This window comes from Betta splendens, chromosome 4 (assembly GCF_900634795.4).
Source record: "Betta splendens chromosome 4, fBetSpl5.4, whole genome shotgun sequence".
In the NCBI taxonomy this organism is placed as follows: Eukaryota; Metazoa; Chordata; class Actinopteri; order Anabantiformes; family Osphronemidae; genus Betta; species Betta splendens.
The window spans coordinates 25,480,189-25,496,226 of NC_040884.2; the positions used below are offsets into that span (position 1 = coordinate 25,480,189).

At 39.7% G+C, this 16,038-nt stretch overlaps 4 protein-coding genes across 6 annotated transcripts; 1 reads left to right on the top strand and 3 right to left on the bottom strand.

Annotated features, from left to right (window-relative positions):
- Positions 1–145: 145 nt before the first annotated feature.
- Positions 146–8,477, bottom strand: LOC114853495 (hydroxysteroid 11-beta-dehydrogenase 1-like protein). 2 transcript variants are annotated; one of them, XM_029146922.2, is made up of 7 exons: positions 8,424–8,477; positions 3,821–4,053; positions 2,764–2,894; positions 2,472–2,675; positions 2,307–2,400; positions 1,315–1,480; positions 146–1,225 (listed from the first exon to the last, which is right to left on the bottom strand). In XM_029146922.2, exons 2-7 carry the CDS (start codon positions 3,993–3,995, stop codon positions 1,033–1,035), a joined length of 963 nt encoding a protein of 320 aa, XP_029002755.1. In that variant the 5' UTR covers positions 3,996–4,053; positions 8,424–8,477; the 3' UTR covers positions 146–1,032. The 2 variants fall into 2 exon arrangements, with proteins under 2 accessions (XP_029002755.1, XP_029002756.2); XM_029146923.3 differs by lacking the exon at positions 8,424–8,477 and having other exon boundaries at positions 146–587; positions 997–1,225; positions 3,821–3,973.
- Positions 4,965–6,489, top strand: micos13 (mitochondrial contact site and cristae organizing system subunit 13). Its single transcript, XM_029146927.2, has 4 exons — positions 4,965–5,139; positions 5,510–5,666; positions 5,915–5,972; positions 6,125–6,489. Exons 1-4 carry the CDS (start codon positions 5,111–5,113, stop codon positions 6,220–6,222), a joined length of 342 nt encoding a protein of 113 aa, XP_029002760.1. The 5' UTR covers positions 4,965–5,110; the 3' UTR covers positions 6,223–6,489.
- LOC114853498 (spindlin-1-like) lies at positions 6,562–10,563 on the bottom strand. 2 transcript variants are annotated; one of them, XM_029146926.3, is made up of 5 exons: positions 10,414–10,563; positions 9,722–9,760; positions 9,316–9,563; positions 8,963–9,196; positions 6,562–8,479 (listed from the first exon to the last, which is right to left on the bottom strand). In XM_029146926.3, exons 2-5 carry the CDS (start codon positions 9,739–9,741, stop codon positions 8,274–8,276), a joined length of 708 nt encoding a protein of 235 aa, XP_029002759.1. In that variant the 5' UTR covers positions 9,742–9,760; positions 10,414–10,563; the 3' UTR covers positions 6,562–8,273. The 2 variants fall into 2 exon arrangements, with proteins under 2 accessions (XP_029002759.1, XP_055364139.1); XM_055508164.1 differs by lacking the exon at positions 10,414–10,563 and adding an exon at positions 10,213–10,355.
- Positions 10,564–10,871: 308 nt separating this feature from the next.
- Positions 10,872–15,366, bottom strand: LOC114852934 (serine protease 57-like). Its single transcript, XM_041070158.2, has 11 exons — positions 15,217–15,366; positions 14,991–15,135; positions 14,732–14,840; positions 14,325–14,540; positions 14,103–14,245; positions 13,723–13,742; positions 12,400–12,447; positions 12,142–12,295; positions 11,653–11,782; positions 11,279–11,533; positions 10,872–11,191 (listed from the first exon to the last, which is right to left on the bottom strand). Exons 1-11 carry the CDS (start codon positions 15,272–15,274, stop codon positions 11,039–11,041), a joined length of 1,431 nt encoding a protein of 476 aa, XP_040926092.1. The 5' UTR covers positions 15,275–15,366; the 3' UTR covers positions 10,872–11,038.
- Positions 15,367–16,038: the final 672 nt, after the last annotated feature.

Genomic DNA, 16,038 nt, shown 5'->3' on the forward strand with positions numbered 1-16,038 from the left:
TTCAGGTTTGGATCAGGTTTATAGAAAACATTTATTATTTACTGATTTCATTATTGACAACACAATAAAACCATGCCAATAAAGGGAAAACAAACTGAGTTTTACTTTAGTTTGAAACACACAACTTTAATAAATAGAAACTCTGTGATTCATAAAAATTTATTCAAATGTTCTTCTTCTACTGAACATCACTCGTGCACTTCTAAACACGTCAATAATGGCACAGTAAACTTATAGTTTTCCACAACACATTTCTAGAAAGAGTGGCTGAATTCCTTTTAAAACTCTAAACAAAAACAACTTAAGAGTTATGGCTCCGAAGGTTTCATAAAAATAAAAGAGCCCTCAGACCAATTTATTTTTCTCACAACTGATTCTTTCTGCTAAAACCATCCACACAATCACGTTCAGAACACCCACTAAACAATCATGTTGATTTTAATCCCTACTGACAAAAAGAAACAAATGAACACATCGCTCCATATCCAGTCCTGGTGGTGTGTTGCTTCTGATTTTCCTGTCTGTCTGGTTCAGAGGTGGGATGTGGAGTCTCTTCAGGCCTTCACCTTCATTCATGGTGGCTCCATCTGTGGCATTCATTTACATGCACGCGATCATTCTCTTTTGACTTCAGCAGTTTGGAGTGAGGCCGGACACTAAGCTTCAAATTAAAAAAATGTGTGGCTCCCATTTATCATGTATAAAATAAAAACTCCAAGTATTTATAAAATGACATCATGGCTCAGTACATGCAACTGTCTCTAATGAGCAGGCTTCACATTTTCAAATTATTGGCCTCATGGATATTCACAGTATTGGTCCCTTCAGGTAAATGTGCATTCAAAAATCAAAAACACAGCTGAAATACAAACATTAATAGAAAGCTGTGCATGGGGTAAATGCCATGGTTCACTTATACTAAGGTGTGAAAGTCTAAATTCTGATAGAACTGAATGTTTGTGGCTGTAGATGGACAGCCCTCTTTTTCACTGTTACCTTATCTGTATGTTCGCCTTAGAGCAGGTACTGGAATTAGAGGCTCTCAGGGTCATATTTGTAAGCGCTCCGGACAAGATGTTCCGTAAGAGACGGAGACCAGTCTTTGAACAGATTGATGACGTAAGTGAACCAGGGGTAGAAGAGCTCGGGTTGTCTGGTGGCTCCTGTGATGATGATGTTCAAGGCAGCTTCTGTGGCAGGATAAGCCGTCGCATCAAGGACCCCCCTATGATGAGGGTGAGTAGGTAGCGTTGGTCAGTAGCACATAGTGGAACCTAACCAAATGTTTAAGCGTGTGTGGTAGAAGCGACTGACCTGATTTTACTCAAGGCTGTTTCAGTGTCAATGAGCCCCAGTGTACATATAGAAACGGACACGTTGCTCTTCTTCATGAATAACTCATGTCGAAGGACCCCAAAGAAACCGTTCAAGGCAAACTTCGTGGACGTGTACGGTGCGGTGAAGGGGTTGGCCATTTTACCTGTGAAGCATTGACAACCACATATAGTAAGCATTCCTTTATTTTTGTCAGATATGAAAAAATAAATATTTTAATATTTTTATCCGATTGAGTACAGAGGCTCTGCTGTGCATTCATTACAAGGTTATAAGATGGTTCTAATGTTTTGGCTGCCGTATTAAAATTAAATGAGGAAGCTAAAACCATCTCTTAACACAATTCACAGTACAATTTCATCACTCAATCAGCATTCTTTTAACTTTATCATCTTTCTGTCAACTTCTACTAAGAAAGATTAGGTTATACTTCAATACATTAGATATCAGTTCATCCATCCATCCATCCATCCATCCATTTTCTTAACCGCTTATTCCCTAATGCGGGGTCACGGGGGTGCTGGAGCCTATCCCAGCTGGCTACGGGCGAGAGGCAGGGTACACCCTGGACGGGTCGCCAGTCCATCGCAGGGCAACACATAGACAGACAACCATTCACTCACACACTCACACCTACGGGCAATGGAGAGAAGCCAATCAACCTAATGCACGTCTTTGGACTGTGGGAGGAAGCCGGAGAACCCGGAGAGAACCCACGCAAACACGGGGAGAACGTGCAAACTCCACACAGAAAGGCACGAGGTCCGCCTCCGGGAATCGAACCCAGAGGCGACAGTGCTACCCACCGCACCACCGTGCCGCCCATATCAGTTCATATATAGGGAAAATATAAACATGCAAATGTAGCATATTTAGTTGTAGCTGCTATGTTGGATTGAATTAGACTTTACAGGAGCTGATAAAGTGGCCGATATTAATCTATCAACAGCAAAGGTTTGTGAGCAGCCCACCTGAAACTGATGAAACCACCACCACTGCACCTTTGCTTTGCTCAAGGGCACTCAACGCTCTCCAAGCCATCTGAACGTAGCTGAAGAAGTTGGGCTTTAAAAAGACAAACAGAGGTCAGTGCAGAGTCCTCATGATGACGACAGAGCGTCACAGTGAAGCATCACCTTCATCAGCCACCTCATGTGCTCTACGTCTCCGTCCCACATGCTGAAGGTGGTCGAGCCAATGTGGTTGAGGACCAGGTAATCCAGACCTCCAAGCTTCTCCAGAGCAAAGTCCACCACTTTCTCAGGCTGCGCCTCATCGACCATGTCTGCTGCTACGTACACAGCTTTCTGGGCTCCCAGACTCAGGCACTTCTCTACCACCTGGAACAGCAGCACAACGTGGGTCAGGTGGGCCTCCAGCACACTAGGGGGCGACAGCACTAACGCTGCATGTTTGAAGGTCACTGACCTGCTGCAGCACCTTCTCTCTCCTCGCTGTAATAACTATCTGGGCTCCAAAGCGGGAGTAATGATACGCCATTTGTTCACCGATCCCAGAACTGGCCCCAGTCACCAGCACCCTGGCTCCTCTCAGAGATTCTGAAACACATTCACATTGTTGTCACACAGACCAAAACCCTCCCTAGTGTGATTCCAAGGCATTTGGACACTTTTCAAGGTCTGCTCAATCCCTCCTCTTTGGACCAGACACTGAATATTGCCTCAATCTACACATCTTGTTTATTTATTAACTAATAACTAAAATATTAAATAATAAACTATATTTTAATTTCTTCAGTGTGTAAGTAATAATCCCCCCCATAAAAACAGCATCTCCGTGTAATGCAGTTTTCTGCAATATAACTTGATGATGAGCACTTGACTCTAACCATGACATTTTATTACTTCAACTGTGCACTCTGACCTAACAACACAGACAAATGCTCTCTTTGTCTCGTTGGCCAGACTTTAGGAAAACTAACAAAAGCACGCCAGATCCCGCTTTTCAAAATTTCCACAGGGGGAATTGAAATTGCACCATCTTTTGCTAATTTAAAGTTTTATAGTTTAGGCAAAATCACTGCTCAAGTGATGGCATTAATTCAGAGCCAAATATAGTAATAAACTCTCCACTTTGTATTTTTCTAATGTAACCTTTAGCCACAGCAAACAGTCTTCAGACCTCCTCACACCACGGTGGGAGGTGCTGCTGGGATGACACCATTAGCCCAGTTGCTCTCTTCACAGGCCTTTTCTTTTTTTTTTCTGAAAGGCTTTGAAACTTGATTGGTTCAAATGACTAATAACACTCGTGATTGCTTTAAATAGAGCTGCAGGATGTGTACGCGTCTGTGATCATGCAACAGGTCTGGGAGCACATGTGCAATGTGTAGCACAGACGTGTTAAAAGATTTGATGAAAAGGGGGAAATGAATTCTATTATACTGTAAATGTTGTAGGAGCTAGTTCAGCTACAGCAACATGACCGAAGCACAAAGCACACTTTGCATTTGAATGTCTCTTACCTGCATTAAAACTGGGAGCAGTCCACCTGACAGCTATGTAAGCAACACACACACTGGCCAGCAGCACTTTTATCAAAGTTCTCATTTTGTTTATTCTAAATTCAACCACACAGGCACAGAGAAGCTCAGCACGTCCAGCCGCACAGCACAAGTCATGTGTGAAACAGATTTGCATCCTGTCCCGCCTCCATTGCTCCGCTCCAAAGTTCAACTCGTTCGTCTGTATTGTGCAACTACACAGCAAGAGAAAAAGCAGGAATATTAACGGTTTGGTTGCATTCAAAAAGCAAAATCCACCGGCATGAAGAAATTAAGAAGATAAGCTGATCTTATTGTAAAGAAAAAAAGCCCAATTGTTAAATCAAAATACAAAATGAGTAAAATCTAAATTTTGTTAAATTGGCGTCATGCATGAAATGCCAGCTTCTCCTCTGGGTTAGTTGGAAACAAGCTACAACTGCTGGAACTGGAGCTGGAACTAATAACATCCAACCTAGTTAAACTTTGAACCTCTTTCAACCTGCCACTGCCCTCACACTAACTGCAGCCAAGCGAAATTTTCCTCTGCACATACGGTTATAAAACATTATTTAGTAGGTCAACCCCTCCCTTATAGTTTTTGGAGATTTTGGTCAGGACACCTAAAAATAAGTGCTTGTATAAATGATACAGTAAGTAGCGACCCCTAATTATAGCATTTTAAATTAAATGGACATCTGGCTACTTTATTTTTTGCTGGTGTGTTATTTCCTTATTAGTTTACTTCCCAATAACAAGTTAAACAGCCTAGAGTAACTAAAGTTATTAATAATTTACTAGAAGATCACAGAGTGTAATTCCTTCAGATGATTTTATGATTGAAATATTTAATGATCATAAATGCCAGGAATGTTGAGCTCACATTCCTGATGAACCCCGTTTAGATAGACATAATTCTAATGTTCGCTGTGCTTGGGGCCAGGTATTATCCAGGTTAAAATTTATTTAAATATACCAACAATCATTACGTATTTGAATATTTTAGTTTAGTAAGGTGTCTGAGTTAGGAATGCTTAAAGCATAATACTAAAAAATACATACTTTTATTGAACTTTCCTACCAGCTGGTGGCGGTAATGTACCGCTGTGTTGTTTGCCAGCTCCACCATCACAAAGAAGAATAAAACTTTATTGTAACAACTCTCGCATACAGGGGTGTCCTTCAGTGCAGCTAACCTTCACTTCGGCTAGTTTTAGACGTGCTTACGTTTAAGTTAAGAGTACGTAAAGGGAACCTTCACCGCTGTGGATCATGGCGGCGCGAATTTTACCTGCAGTGAAGTCAGTGTTGATCATTTCATTGATAATTGTAGCTGTGTGCTAACTATAAGCTAACGGACGCTAGTTAGCTCTGTCTGTACAGCCACTTGGCTCACTGTTTTGACATAAGTTATTTGTTAATTATGACAATTATAACATTTTATGAAGTTATTATGTGGTTTAAATTGGAATTTGGGATGATCCAGCTTTGGGCTAATTTGCCTTAGCTATGGTATTGTTTGGTCACCTAAAGTAACGTTACTGCTAATTGTTAGGCTATTTCATCATCTAGTACAAGGTGATTATCTAAGGATAATTTACAGTCTAATTGTGATTTTAAGTAGGTTTGAGCATTTGTTAACTATACAATTACGATTAACTTTCCTTCCAGATTGGCCACCAAGTTGGCCATTGCAGGAGGAGCTCTCTACGTTGCCTGTGACTCTGGTCTGTTGGGAAGCAGTGAACAGGGTTCAGAGGCTCTTGAAAAGGCCAAAACAGCAATACCGCCTGCTGTAGAGGAATGGACAAAGTACTTTGGCCTAGAGGTATTAATAAAGTAGATGGTCTGCTTTAAGATTATCAGAATCATAATGCAACTCAAAGGGTAGTGTATTGGACAGCTCCACGTTTTATCCAGTTTTGTTTATGTAGGTTTAACAATACAACAGTAAGACAATCACAAATCAGTGCATTACATGTTAGTAAGAGAATTATTCGATTTAGGTCTTGTTGCACAATTAATTGTATTTCTCAACAGCAAAGTAATCTACTGTACTGTTTCTTTCTGTTTTAGGCTCAGATTCCATCCATGCCCAAGATTGAATTCTCGCCTGTTCAGGCGTGGAACTCTGGTAAGACCTTTGGCGTTTTTGACTGCTTAGATTGGAAGCGTTGTGCCTATTTTCTGAGCATGTAATTGAAGATGAATATAAGATCACTGTTTACATATGTATGTTTTCAAATTCAAATCTCTGTGGGTTTTTTTGTACATATTTTATTTCAGGAGTGCGATGGACAATATCATCTCTTTCTGAGGCTCCAACGAAAGTAACTGAATACACAAATCAGGGTGTGCAGTACCTGAAAGACCTCACCAAGTGAACTCAAACCTTTCTGGGCAGCATTATTAACAGCCTCTCTGACTTTTGCACTCAAAGAATGACATTACTTCTTCAAAGGTTACAAGAAGGAAGAAAGAGGTTTTCTGAATGGTAGTGGCTATGTTTCTGGTGTAATGCAGATTATTGTGTATACAAAGCAATGTTGCTCCCCCTTGTTTTCAAACCATCCAAAAAATGAATGAAGAAGAAAGTTGTATATATGGAGGTACTCCTTTAGTGACTATATAATACATTGATCGAAAAACAAGTCCAATCTGTAGTTTGATTTATCGAGTCAAAATTTGGAGGGCTGGATCACAACAGTGTTTGAACACCAAACAAATGTGCAAAACCCTTTTATTACTCATGACAGAATAATAATGTCACAGATTTCCTCATTGATACTACTACAACTTTCTGAATAGGAGTAGATCACTGAAAGCACGAAAAAGAGCGTGCAAAGTTGTTTGCAAGTCCACATAACCAAAACACTCAACAGCACCACTTTTGGTAATGTACAGTGTTAAAGAGTTTTTTTTGATGCAGCTAAAAGAAATGGCACTAAATCTGCTGTACAATCACCTGTCCACTGTCTAAACATATTCAAGCACACTGTTCAGATGTTCCATGCAGCGTTTTAAATAATTAAAATAATAGCAGTACACCTGATTTACTTTTCTCAGACTGTAAAAGACCAAGCCAGTCCAGCAACTACAACACTGACAAAAGTGGGAGCTCTATACTGCAAGCATCAGGTTTACAAGAGTAACACACAGTAAGCTACTGCTTTGTCAGTTAGTTATACTGGTCAGTTTATAATTTATGTATACTCATCACCCTTTTACTATACGCTGATGGTGTTGTAGTGACATATTCATATAAATGACAATAACAATCAGACAACATTACAAGGCAAGTTGCACAGGTTAAATATTGTCATCTGGATGTATTGCTACTGTTTTTCCCCCTCATGCGTGATATAAAGTAATATTTTGCCACATCTGCTTTTAGGACACAAGCATTTTTGCAAAGCTATAAAGCATATAACAAGCTCCAAAATGAAAACGTGAAGCTATTAAAGTGCTCCCCACCAGATAAACAGTGAGGTTATATAACGACAGCACGTGTAACATCTAAAGAACTTCTTTATACGGCATTAGGTGCAAAACAAAGCACGTATGTGAAATGATTGTTGCAGAACTGTCCTCAATCTGTCAGGGTTGTCACTCCTACATGAAAACCGAATAGCAGCCTTTGAATGCAATAATTTCTTAATATATACAATATTGCAAAATGAGCAGCCAGAAGGCACTTGATAATTTCTGTGGGATCAAATTCAAAAGGGGGAATTTAGTGTCCTAACTGCCAGAACTAAAGGGCCTGTTCCTTGTGCTGCTGTAGTACACCTGTGCTGAAACTTTCCTTCAGAAAAACGTGTCAAGCTTGAAAATGTGGCTTAATAATAAAACCAACAATGGTAAATATTGTGCAAAAGAGCAGGACTAAATTTCCACAAACCCAATTTCCATTTGAGCATATTAGGGCCTCAAAGTAAGTTTATTTAGTTAGCTTACAACAAATGTGTTGGATAAATACATGTCAGTTACTCTCCAGAAGGCATCTATGCAAAAAAACATGTATCCAACTTATTTCTTATTACTACTAATTATAGTTTTAGAAATATAATTTGAGCGTCTCATTTAGTCATTGTGGAATATATTACTGTAATCACTTATCAGTGAAGATCTTTGGGATCACAATGCAAATACGGAATCCACCTGCCCATTGCAACCATTGTCTGTTCAAACATGAAAGTATAAAGTAGAGCAGCAACATTAAAACAGGTGTACTTCATCTCCCCGACCTACGTAGCCAAGCATAGCAGTGCTACAGTTCTGCTGTGCATACAAAAGAGAGATTGCACTTTCTTCTGAATAATAAAGCGTATAACAACTATTCAACCCTGTCATTGCTTTGAACAGGTTATAACAATGAGTGAAACAGAAGCAGGCGGAGGAAGGCTGGGGAGTGAGACAAAAACGTCCACTATCTTTAGGTAGTTTTCACCAGGTCGTAGACATGAATATGAAAGTCATCATCATATTTGATATAGTACACAGAGGGCTTGGCTGGGACCTGGTAGATGACCAGGCCTGTTCTTTTCACACCCTTGTCAGTAACATATTCCACTTGTTTTCCCACCAGGCTCTCTGTCTCTTCTCCCGGCTTCCTGTCTGCAGGCAACAGGTGCTTGTTTTCTGAGGAGTAAAACAAATGTGTCAAAATATCTCAGTTTTAGATGCTGTATTTAAAAAAAACCTGAACATCCCACAAAGTGTCTCGATACTTGACAACTGCCACTTGACTGACGACTTATGTTATTATTTTAATGTGTCAAAAGCTTCCAGGGACCCAGTGATTTTACACCTCTACCTTAGATTTGTTCAACGCTTCAGGCTCTTTCTCCACCACACTAGGTTTAAATTACAAAAAAATATGTGCTAAATTACATTTATTATTATTATTTATTATATCACATTTCATTAAGTTACTGAGAAGGTTTATGTGCCAATTGATTCCCAGATTAAAAGGAAAGAAAAAATAATCAACTTAAAAAAACACACTTTTTTAAAATATTTGACACTAAATGTTTGATTGATAAAAACTTTCTGTAAAAATATCCAGACTTTCTTGACTGCTAACTAAAGGGTTGCCTTTGAACCCATGGCTTTCACTGGTACCTGCTTCAGGAAGAATCCTGAGGTCTCCATCAGCATAGTCATCCCACAGCTGGTACATATAGAGCACGGGGTCCTTTTCATAAGTTATATAATACCAGTTGGTCATGATTGGGGCTCTGGAGAGGACCATGCCTCTCCACTCATTCTTCTCTCCATCCTCTTTTTCAAACAAATGCTCCACAGCTTTGCCCACCAGCTCCTCCGCCCCTGGAGGTATCTTGATTTTATTGTTTACTGTGGAAACACAGGTGCAAAAGATCAGCGTAAGAGAAAAAAAAACAAAAAACTAATATTTGGTGCACGTCTATAATTCTTATGACCAAAACAGAGGGTCCGCATGAGATGTTTCTCACCAACTTTTTCTGACAGGACTTGCAGGTTGGACACCCTGTCGTCCTTGAACAACTCGATGCCATAGACGCAGTCAAAGCCATCGTACTTCACCATGAACAGAGAAGGGTTCACACTTAGCCGGTCCAGAACCGTTCCCTTCCATTTGCTCTGGTTCCCCTTCTCGCGCCAGTTATGTTGAATACGTACTCCCAGAATGCTGTTGGGGTCTGGGGTTACTGTGTCACTCAGCTCCCCGCTGCTTCGCTTCCTGCATGAAACAGGATGAATATGTATGTTTGTGGTTATGGGTTGATACTGTGGGTGAGTGTAAGGCAGTTCCAACAGTGTTAATCTTACAATCAAGGTGGTGATATTTGATTTTGGCCTATTATATTTGCAAAGTATGATTGCTTTGTTTCTACATACCTGCCCCTTTTCTTGGACATGCCTCCAAAGATCTAAAGGCTACAGGTTGAGAGAAATACAGATTAATGTTCAGTTTGTTTGTGACACTGCGTACAGGAAAACTGTCAGGCCCGTCATTGAGCTGGAGGCTCGGCTGTCAGAGGAGACCTTTAATAGGCTGCTCTTCCGAGATTGACAACTCCAGCAACCAATGGATTAACAGAATTAACATGACGGAAACTTCCTAGGTATTTACTTCAGCCACAGCCATGGAGGTCGGAGTTACAGTAATAAGGCAGTACGTGAAGGCAACACCGTGCAGTTTGTCACGTCCCGCAAAATTACAAATCGGTCTCGCACAACTTTAAGAGGACACAAAAGCAATATCTGTGTACGTGGAAACAGCGCGCACTTAACCGGTTCATGTCAACGTTGAGACATGAACGTAAGTAACGCAGCTAACGTCACATTTGAAGACAAACTGCGCAACAAGTCCGGGGCTGCTAGCCCACCTGTCCTGGACTAAGCCCAGCACACCTCCACGTCACGCGGCGCGTTACCGGCCCCCGACTCCCCCGGCTGCCTCACTGCAGATGTTGCCGGAGGTGAGCTAACTACAGCAGCCGCCTCGGCGTCCTGCCGGGGAGCTAACGAGCACCGGCGACTCTTAGACATGAACAACGGCTTCTCCTGTCACAATACACGTTAATTACCTTCACGCAGATTTCATATCAGCGCCGTTCGGTTCGCCTGGTACATAAATGTTACCACACACCAAGCCGCGGACGTAAGTCTCGCGAAAACAGAGGGCACTGGGCGAGAGCGGGGAGAAAGAACCACATTTCCCGGCGAGCACTTGTGCACGGTGACCGCAGAGGTCGACACGAACGCAAGCGCAAGGAATAGTGGGAGTTGATGTTTTAGGGATAGTTTTTGCGGGACTAACGGCAGCAGTTATACAGGTGCATTGTGGTGCTGCATTTAGGCAATATGGTAATTACAGCAGTAAACGCACAGTGTCAATATTACACCATAATTAAAGCTACAATATAAAACAGTTGCTGATATATTACCTAAATGAACAGACAACATGTAATAGACATGTACATGTTTATCAGATTAAAAATTGGAAAATATCCCATGAAACTATGAATAACAACTAGACACTGAATTTACTCAAGCTAAAGATGAATACTTCAGCTCAACATAGTTTTATTAGATAATGAAACATTGCATTTGGGCCTAAATTACAGTACCTTATAAGAATGAAGCTACCAACTGAAGCAATCATAGACTTTTAGCCACAAATGAAACATTTTTACACTTCTCATACAACATCTAATTGTTGTTTAACACCGTTGTAATCCATGGTGTGAAGGATGAAATGCGTGTGTAGACATCAGGAGTCCTGGGGTCTCCACACCGCCGGCCAGAGAAGGAGACGACACCTGCTGTAGCTCCATCACACACCAGCGGTCCACCTGAATCCCCCTTAAAAACACATTCATAACAATTAGTTAACAACATCATATAAATGGTATTAAGTGTTTTACAGACTGTTCCAATGTGTATTCTCACCGAGCAGAAACCTTGAAAGACGCCTGCCCCAACACCACAAACCATGGAGCCGGTGATGGGAACCATTCCCCATCTGCTGCGGCACGTCTGTTGTGACAGAATGGTCACGTTGACTTCCTGCAGCGTGAGTGGCAAGGTATTGTTATCCCCAATGTCCCCCCAGCCCACTGTGATGCAACTATTCACTGGTCTGACTCTGCCTGCCTTCAGGGAGACCAGTTGCACAGTCTCAGTCAGTTGGGCACTGCCATTAAGCTGTGACAATGAGATTTATTTTAGAAAGATAAACTGTTAGACGTTGATGATGTTACGAATGGCAAGCGATCTATTATTCTGTTTGAAATGTTATGCTTTACATTTGAATATTTACTCACCTTTAGCAGCATGATATCGTTTGCATGTCCATTGTACCTTGGGTGTGGAATTGATCTAATGCTACTGAATACCTGCTTTGTCGGCTCATCAGCAGAAAGGGAATCAACTCCAAGCACCACTGTGTATGGTCTAAAATTAGACATGTGACAGAGCTTTAGATGTGATGTTTGCTGTTAACTATAATTCTCCTCATCTCCCTACAGTATAAGTACATGCCAAGAGTTTTAAATTTCTACATGATTATTTTATAAAAGCAAACATTTGTAAAATAATAAATGAATCTGACTTTTCTAAAATTGTGAAGAAGAAAAGTCTCAGCAAGTTGCTTTACATAATAAATCAACATGAAACAAATGAAGCTACTATGAGGAAACTGCAGACAGCAACAGCTAGCAATCCAAAATTTTGTACCTTAAACAGAGCTTTGAGTATTTTCCTATTAGAATTAAAGGATTGTATATCAGCTTTAAAACAGTTTTCATACTTACCCACGTATCTGACAGTGTGCTGCTGTGAGCACAAAGTCCTCTCTGACCAGTGCCCCCCCACAGTTATGCTGATTCTGAATTTGCAGTGAGGCCATGTAGGGGCGCGAGTGGGGGGGGGCATCTCTGCCCCCGACGATATGGGTGCCATCAGCTCCTGAAAGACAAAGTGCATCATGCAAGTAATAAGAAAAGTCCAATAATTGAAGTTGTTAGTCTGTCATATGGTTTATGACAGCTTTTTGATGTTTTGTAGCTTACCGGTTAGGACAGCGAAAAGCAGAAGTACAAAGCTCATCTCCATGGCCTCTGTTCAAATGCACACTTTGCAACCTAGTGTTTAGACTTTCTAGAGAAGAGCCCTGAAGATTTATTGCTTCAGTGAATTAGCTAACACAGTGTCTGGTGTTGCCCATGAAGTTACAGAAGAAAACGTTTTCAAAACACGGTTTCACAATTAACGAGAACAAACCTCAGGTTTCTTAGTAAAAGAATTCCTTCAAGATGTTTTACAGACGTTTAGAGACACAAAATGCACCAAAATCCTCAAGGTAAAGGTCCTGTAGGTAAAATGTATATGTTAAAAAAAAAACAAAACACAAATATGTAGTCATTACCAAGTGGTAATAGGATAATCAAGCAATCTATTTCCATAGCCGAATAATATGTAACACAAGGCGCTTAATAGACCCCACCCCCAAGATAGATAGAAAGGAAAGCAGAAATAAAACACCAATAAACATGGTTGTGTGTGGCTGCACTTAAAATGAATCAATTGATTCCATCTAAATCTAGCGACATGTTCAGGTTTTTCATTTTTCAGGTGTTAACAAATGTTGTTAAGAAACAATGTGGTTTGATGTGATGCAACAGGTCAAGTTTCTCTGTTCTGTAGGTAAAAAAACACAAGCCTCATTTGTAAACATCTGTCTTTCTCACTTTTTTAGCTTTATTAGGTTAATTAAACATTTCTTGACAGTAGGATGATTTGAACTGTTTTCTTAATATAAAATTCTGCATAGTCATGTTGTGTGACTAGAAGCTAAATGAGCAGTGATGACAATCAACCTCTAACCACAGATTTGAGTGTTGATGTTGACACAGTTTAACTAACATGACATGAAAGTGACTTCAAGGAACTGGATGAACGGCTAAAATGTGGAAACCTAACGAAAAAACAAGAAAATGAACATTTTCATTCTGGCGTGTTGAAGGACACAAAACACAAAAGGACGAACTTGTGTATAAGTGATATTTGTTTGTATTCAGAAACTATTTTCTGTTTTCTATTTTTTATTGACGTTACTTATAAACAAACCTTTTACACAACCCACAGCTTCTTTAAGCTAAATCTGGGTTTACATGTTTGTCCTGTTTTGAAGTCTGACATCGACATTGGTTGATATGAGTATCTTTTTGCTTGTGCTTTTGCTGTCTGTAGTAGATGTAATGTAGTCACATTCTGCCCTTTGATCTCAGTTTCTCTTCTGTTCATTCTGAGCTTTTATGTTTTGTACTGTATATAGTACAGTGTCTATTTTAGCAAATCATGGCTGATTCTTTTACAAACTCAAAGTTTACAACTCAGATGGTGCCAAGTGTAGCTAGAGAATTTACAAAAGGTTTATGCCAAGAATAAACTTTTAAGGAAACAGGACACTCCCGATCTTAATTTAGACCTCCACCTTAAAAGGAATGCTTCCAACCTTTAAACATGAAATATTCATGCATCACCTAAATAAAAGATTTTTAAGCACTTTGAGAATGTTTATTTGGCATTGAACTGAATACATATACAGTCGTTTACTACGCATTTTGTTAAAGTATATAACAAGAGATTACCAGGAGTAAAATCATTTTTTAATTGCTTTTTGTGTCACACTGCAAAAGCACATCACAAAAATGCTGTTGCACATCTTAATACAAGCTGAAGAAACTGATTGACAGACATTTATGTATTTTACCAACAGTCCTTCCAACTTGGATTGTTTATTTTGTCTTTGATCCATACATGTTTTGTTGATATGTTGGCAAATGTGGTGCTGTTGTTCTTCTTCACCACACCAACAGCTTTCTCGTCACACACCAGAGGACCACCAGTGTCAATCTGTCAGAAAGAGTGTTTGTTTATTGTTTCTTCATATCACTACTGTTAATGGAACCTATTGACATCTTTTAAGACATACCTCACAGAAGCCTGTCTCACTTGTGCAGATGTTTGTCGCATTGTGCGGACAGTTGAACACAGAAACAGTCACCATTCTCAGCTCTTTCACTGGACCTTCCTCACAGTCTTCTGGACCCCATCCAGCCACAACACACTGTTGGTTGACTTTCAAATCTATTTCAGAGTTTGGAATTTCAGTGGGTTTTACGTTGTCCCCTTTAACATTCTTTCTCAACTGGAGACAGAAAATCAAAGAAAAATGTGAAATATCAGTTTCATAAAATCCATCTTTTAATATTTTAGACTAGAGGTTAATAATGTATATGGTATTGTGTCGATAATATGTTATCCTTTGCCACTAGATATTCAAAAACAATACTACAAATGTCTTAAAAACAATAACGTCTGTTGAGTCTATGTACTTACCTTGAGGAGCATGATGTCAGAATCACTGGATTTGCATTTTTTCTCAATATTGACAGGTTTTATCTTTTCCTCCAAGTTGTGATAACCATAATAAACAACTTTAGGATCCCTGAACAGAGGAGAAGTAATGGTGTCAGTAAATTTGCCAATAACTAAAGTTTTTTATTATATTGTTTTGTCTCATAAAATGTAGTTTTGTATAAACATATTCTCAATTACTATGAAGCACATCAACCTTTATTTAACGCTGTTAACTTACCGTTTGTCACAGCTTGCAGATGTGATCAAAACGTTTTCACTGACAAGAAACCCTCCACATAGGTGTTTACCGTGTCCATCCTGCAGTGAGACCATGTACTGCATCTTGCTCTTTGGGACTATTTCCCCACCACTGATTCCATGTCCTGCAAAGGAACATAAAAATAAATATCAGATAATTTTCCATTTAATGGCTGAAGAAAAACAATCAGACTTTAGCATCTCACCATTTTGTCCGAGACCTGTCAGAACATATAGAAGTAGGAGTTTGTGCAGCCCCTGCATGATATCAGCAGCACAGTCAACTTGTCTTGTCAGAGCTGTGTTAAAAGCCTCTAGAGTTTGTTTTGTTGGAAAGTAGGATATTCATCAGCCTTATCTTTACATCTGACCACAAGCTTTACACATGCAGCTAACTTTGAATCATAACATTGCTTTTCCTGGTTACGTTAAATACATTGATTGCATGAGTTTCTCTCTGACCACACACATTTGCAGATTGTAATTACTTAAATGTCTTTGCTTCTCGTTCTGTCTTGTGAGCAGCTGGCACATGTTGGACATGTGTGATTAGTTTTTGACGGCTGAGACGTGACAAATTATTAGTTCTTCCTGTCACATTTTCAATTTCACTCTTCGTAGGTTTTTGACAACATCTTGCTGTACGTATGAACCCAGATACAAATCTATTGCTTTGTGCTTGGCTCAGCAATATCACACTGTTGTTGGCCTTTGAGCAATTGTTATTATTTTAATGTAAGTTAAAAATATCTTAAACGTTGAACTCCAAACATTATATTAAATTTGTGACTGCTGAACTGAGAAATAAACTGAGAACTGTATTCTGTCAATAATTAGATCCTCAGTGTGTCCAGGCATCAAGACTGAATCCCCAAGAAGCAGCACCTGAGTAAATGATAAGATATACACTGAGAATTGTTATGCTTCCCTAAACTAAAGTTCAATATCGTGTAAGTATAAACAATGTATTGTGGAACTAGATACAACACATTAAACACAAGGTAAAGGAGTTTAAGTCTGTAAGTCAA

Bases quoted from the DNA above. Each gene is read 5' to 3' on its own strand.
- LOC114853498 (XM_029146926.3), bottom strand. From the start codon at position 9,741: ATGTCCAAGAAAAGGGGCAG. The intron at 9,197-9,315 runs GTGAGAAACATC...GTGTTTCCACAG, and splicing joins AGTCCTGTCAGAAAAAGTTG to TAAACAATAAAATCAAGATA. The intron at 8,480-8,962 runs GTACCAGTGAAA...TTTACTCCTCAG, and splicing joins CAGGATTCTTCCTGAAGCAG to AAAACAAGCACCTGTTGCCT.
- micos13 (XM_029146927.2), top strand. From the start codon at position 5,111: ATGGCGGCGCGAATTTTACCTGCAGTGAA. The intron at 5,140-5,509 runs GTCAGTGTTGAT...CTTTCCTTCCAG, and splicing joins CGAATTTTACCTGCAGTGAA to ATTGGCCACCAAGTTGGCCA. The intron at 5,973-6,124 runs GTAAGACCTTTG...ATTTTATTTCAG, and splicing joins TGTTCAGGCGTGGAACTCTG to GAGTGCGATGGACAATATCA.
- LOC114852934 (XM_041070158.2), bottom strand. From the start codon at position 15,274: ATGCAGGGGCTGCACAAACTCCTACTTCTATATGTTCTGACAGGTCTC. The intron at 12,448-13,722 runs GTTGTAAACTTT...GCATTTGAACAG, and splicing joins CTACACTTGGCACCATCTGA to AGGCCATGGAGATGAGCTTT. The intron at 11,783-12,141 runs GTAAGTATGAAA...GTCTAATTTTAG, and splicing joins GCACACTGTCAGATACGTGG to ACCATACACAGTGGTGCTTG.
- LOC114853495 (XM_029146922.2), bottom strand. From the start codon at position 3,995: ATGCAAATCTGTTTCACACATGACTTGTGCTGTGCGGCTGGACGTGCT. The intron at 2,895-3,820 runs GTAAGAGACATT...AATGTGTTTCAG, and splicing joins TGCTCCCAGTTTTAATGCAG to AATCTCTGAGAGGAGCCAGG. The intron at 2,401-2,471 runs GTGATGCTTCAC...GTCTTTTTAAAG, and splicing joins ACATGAGGTGGCTGATGAAG to CCCAACTTCTTCAGCTACGT.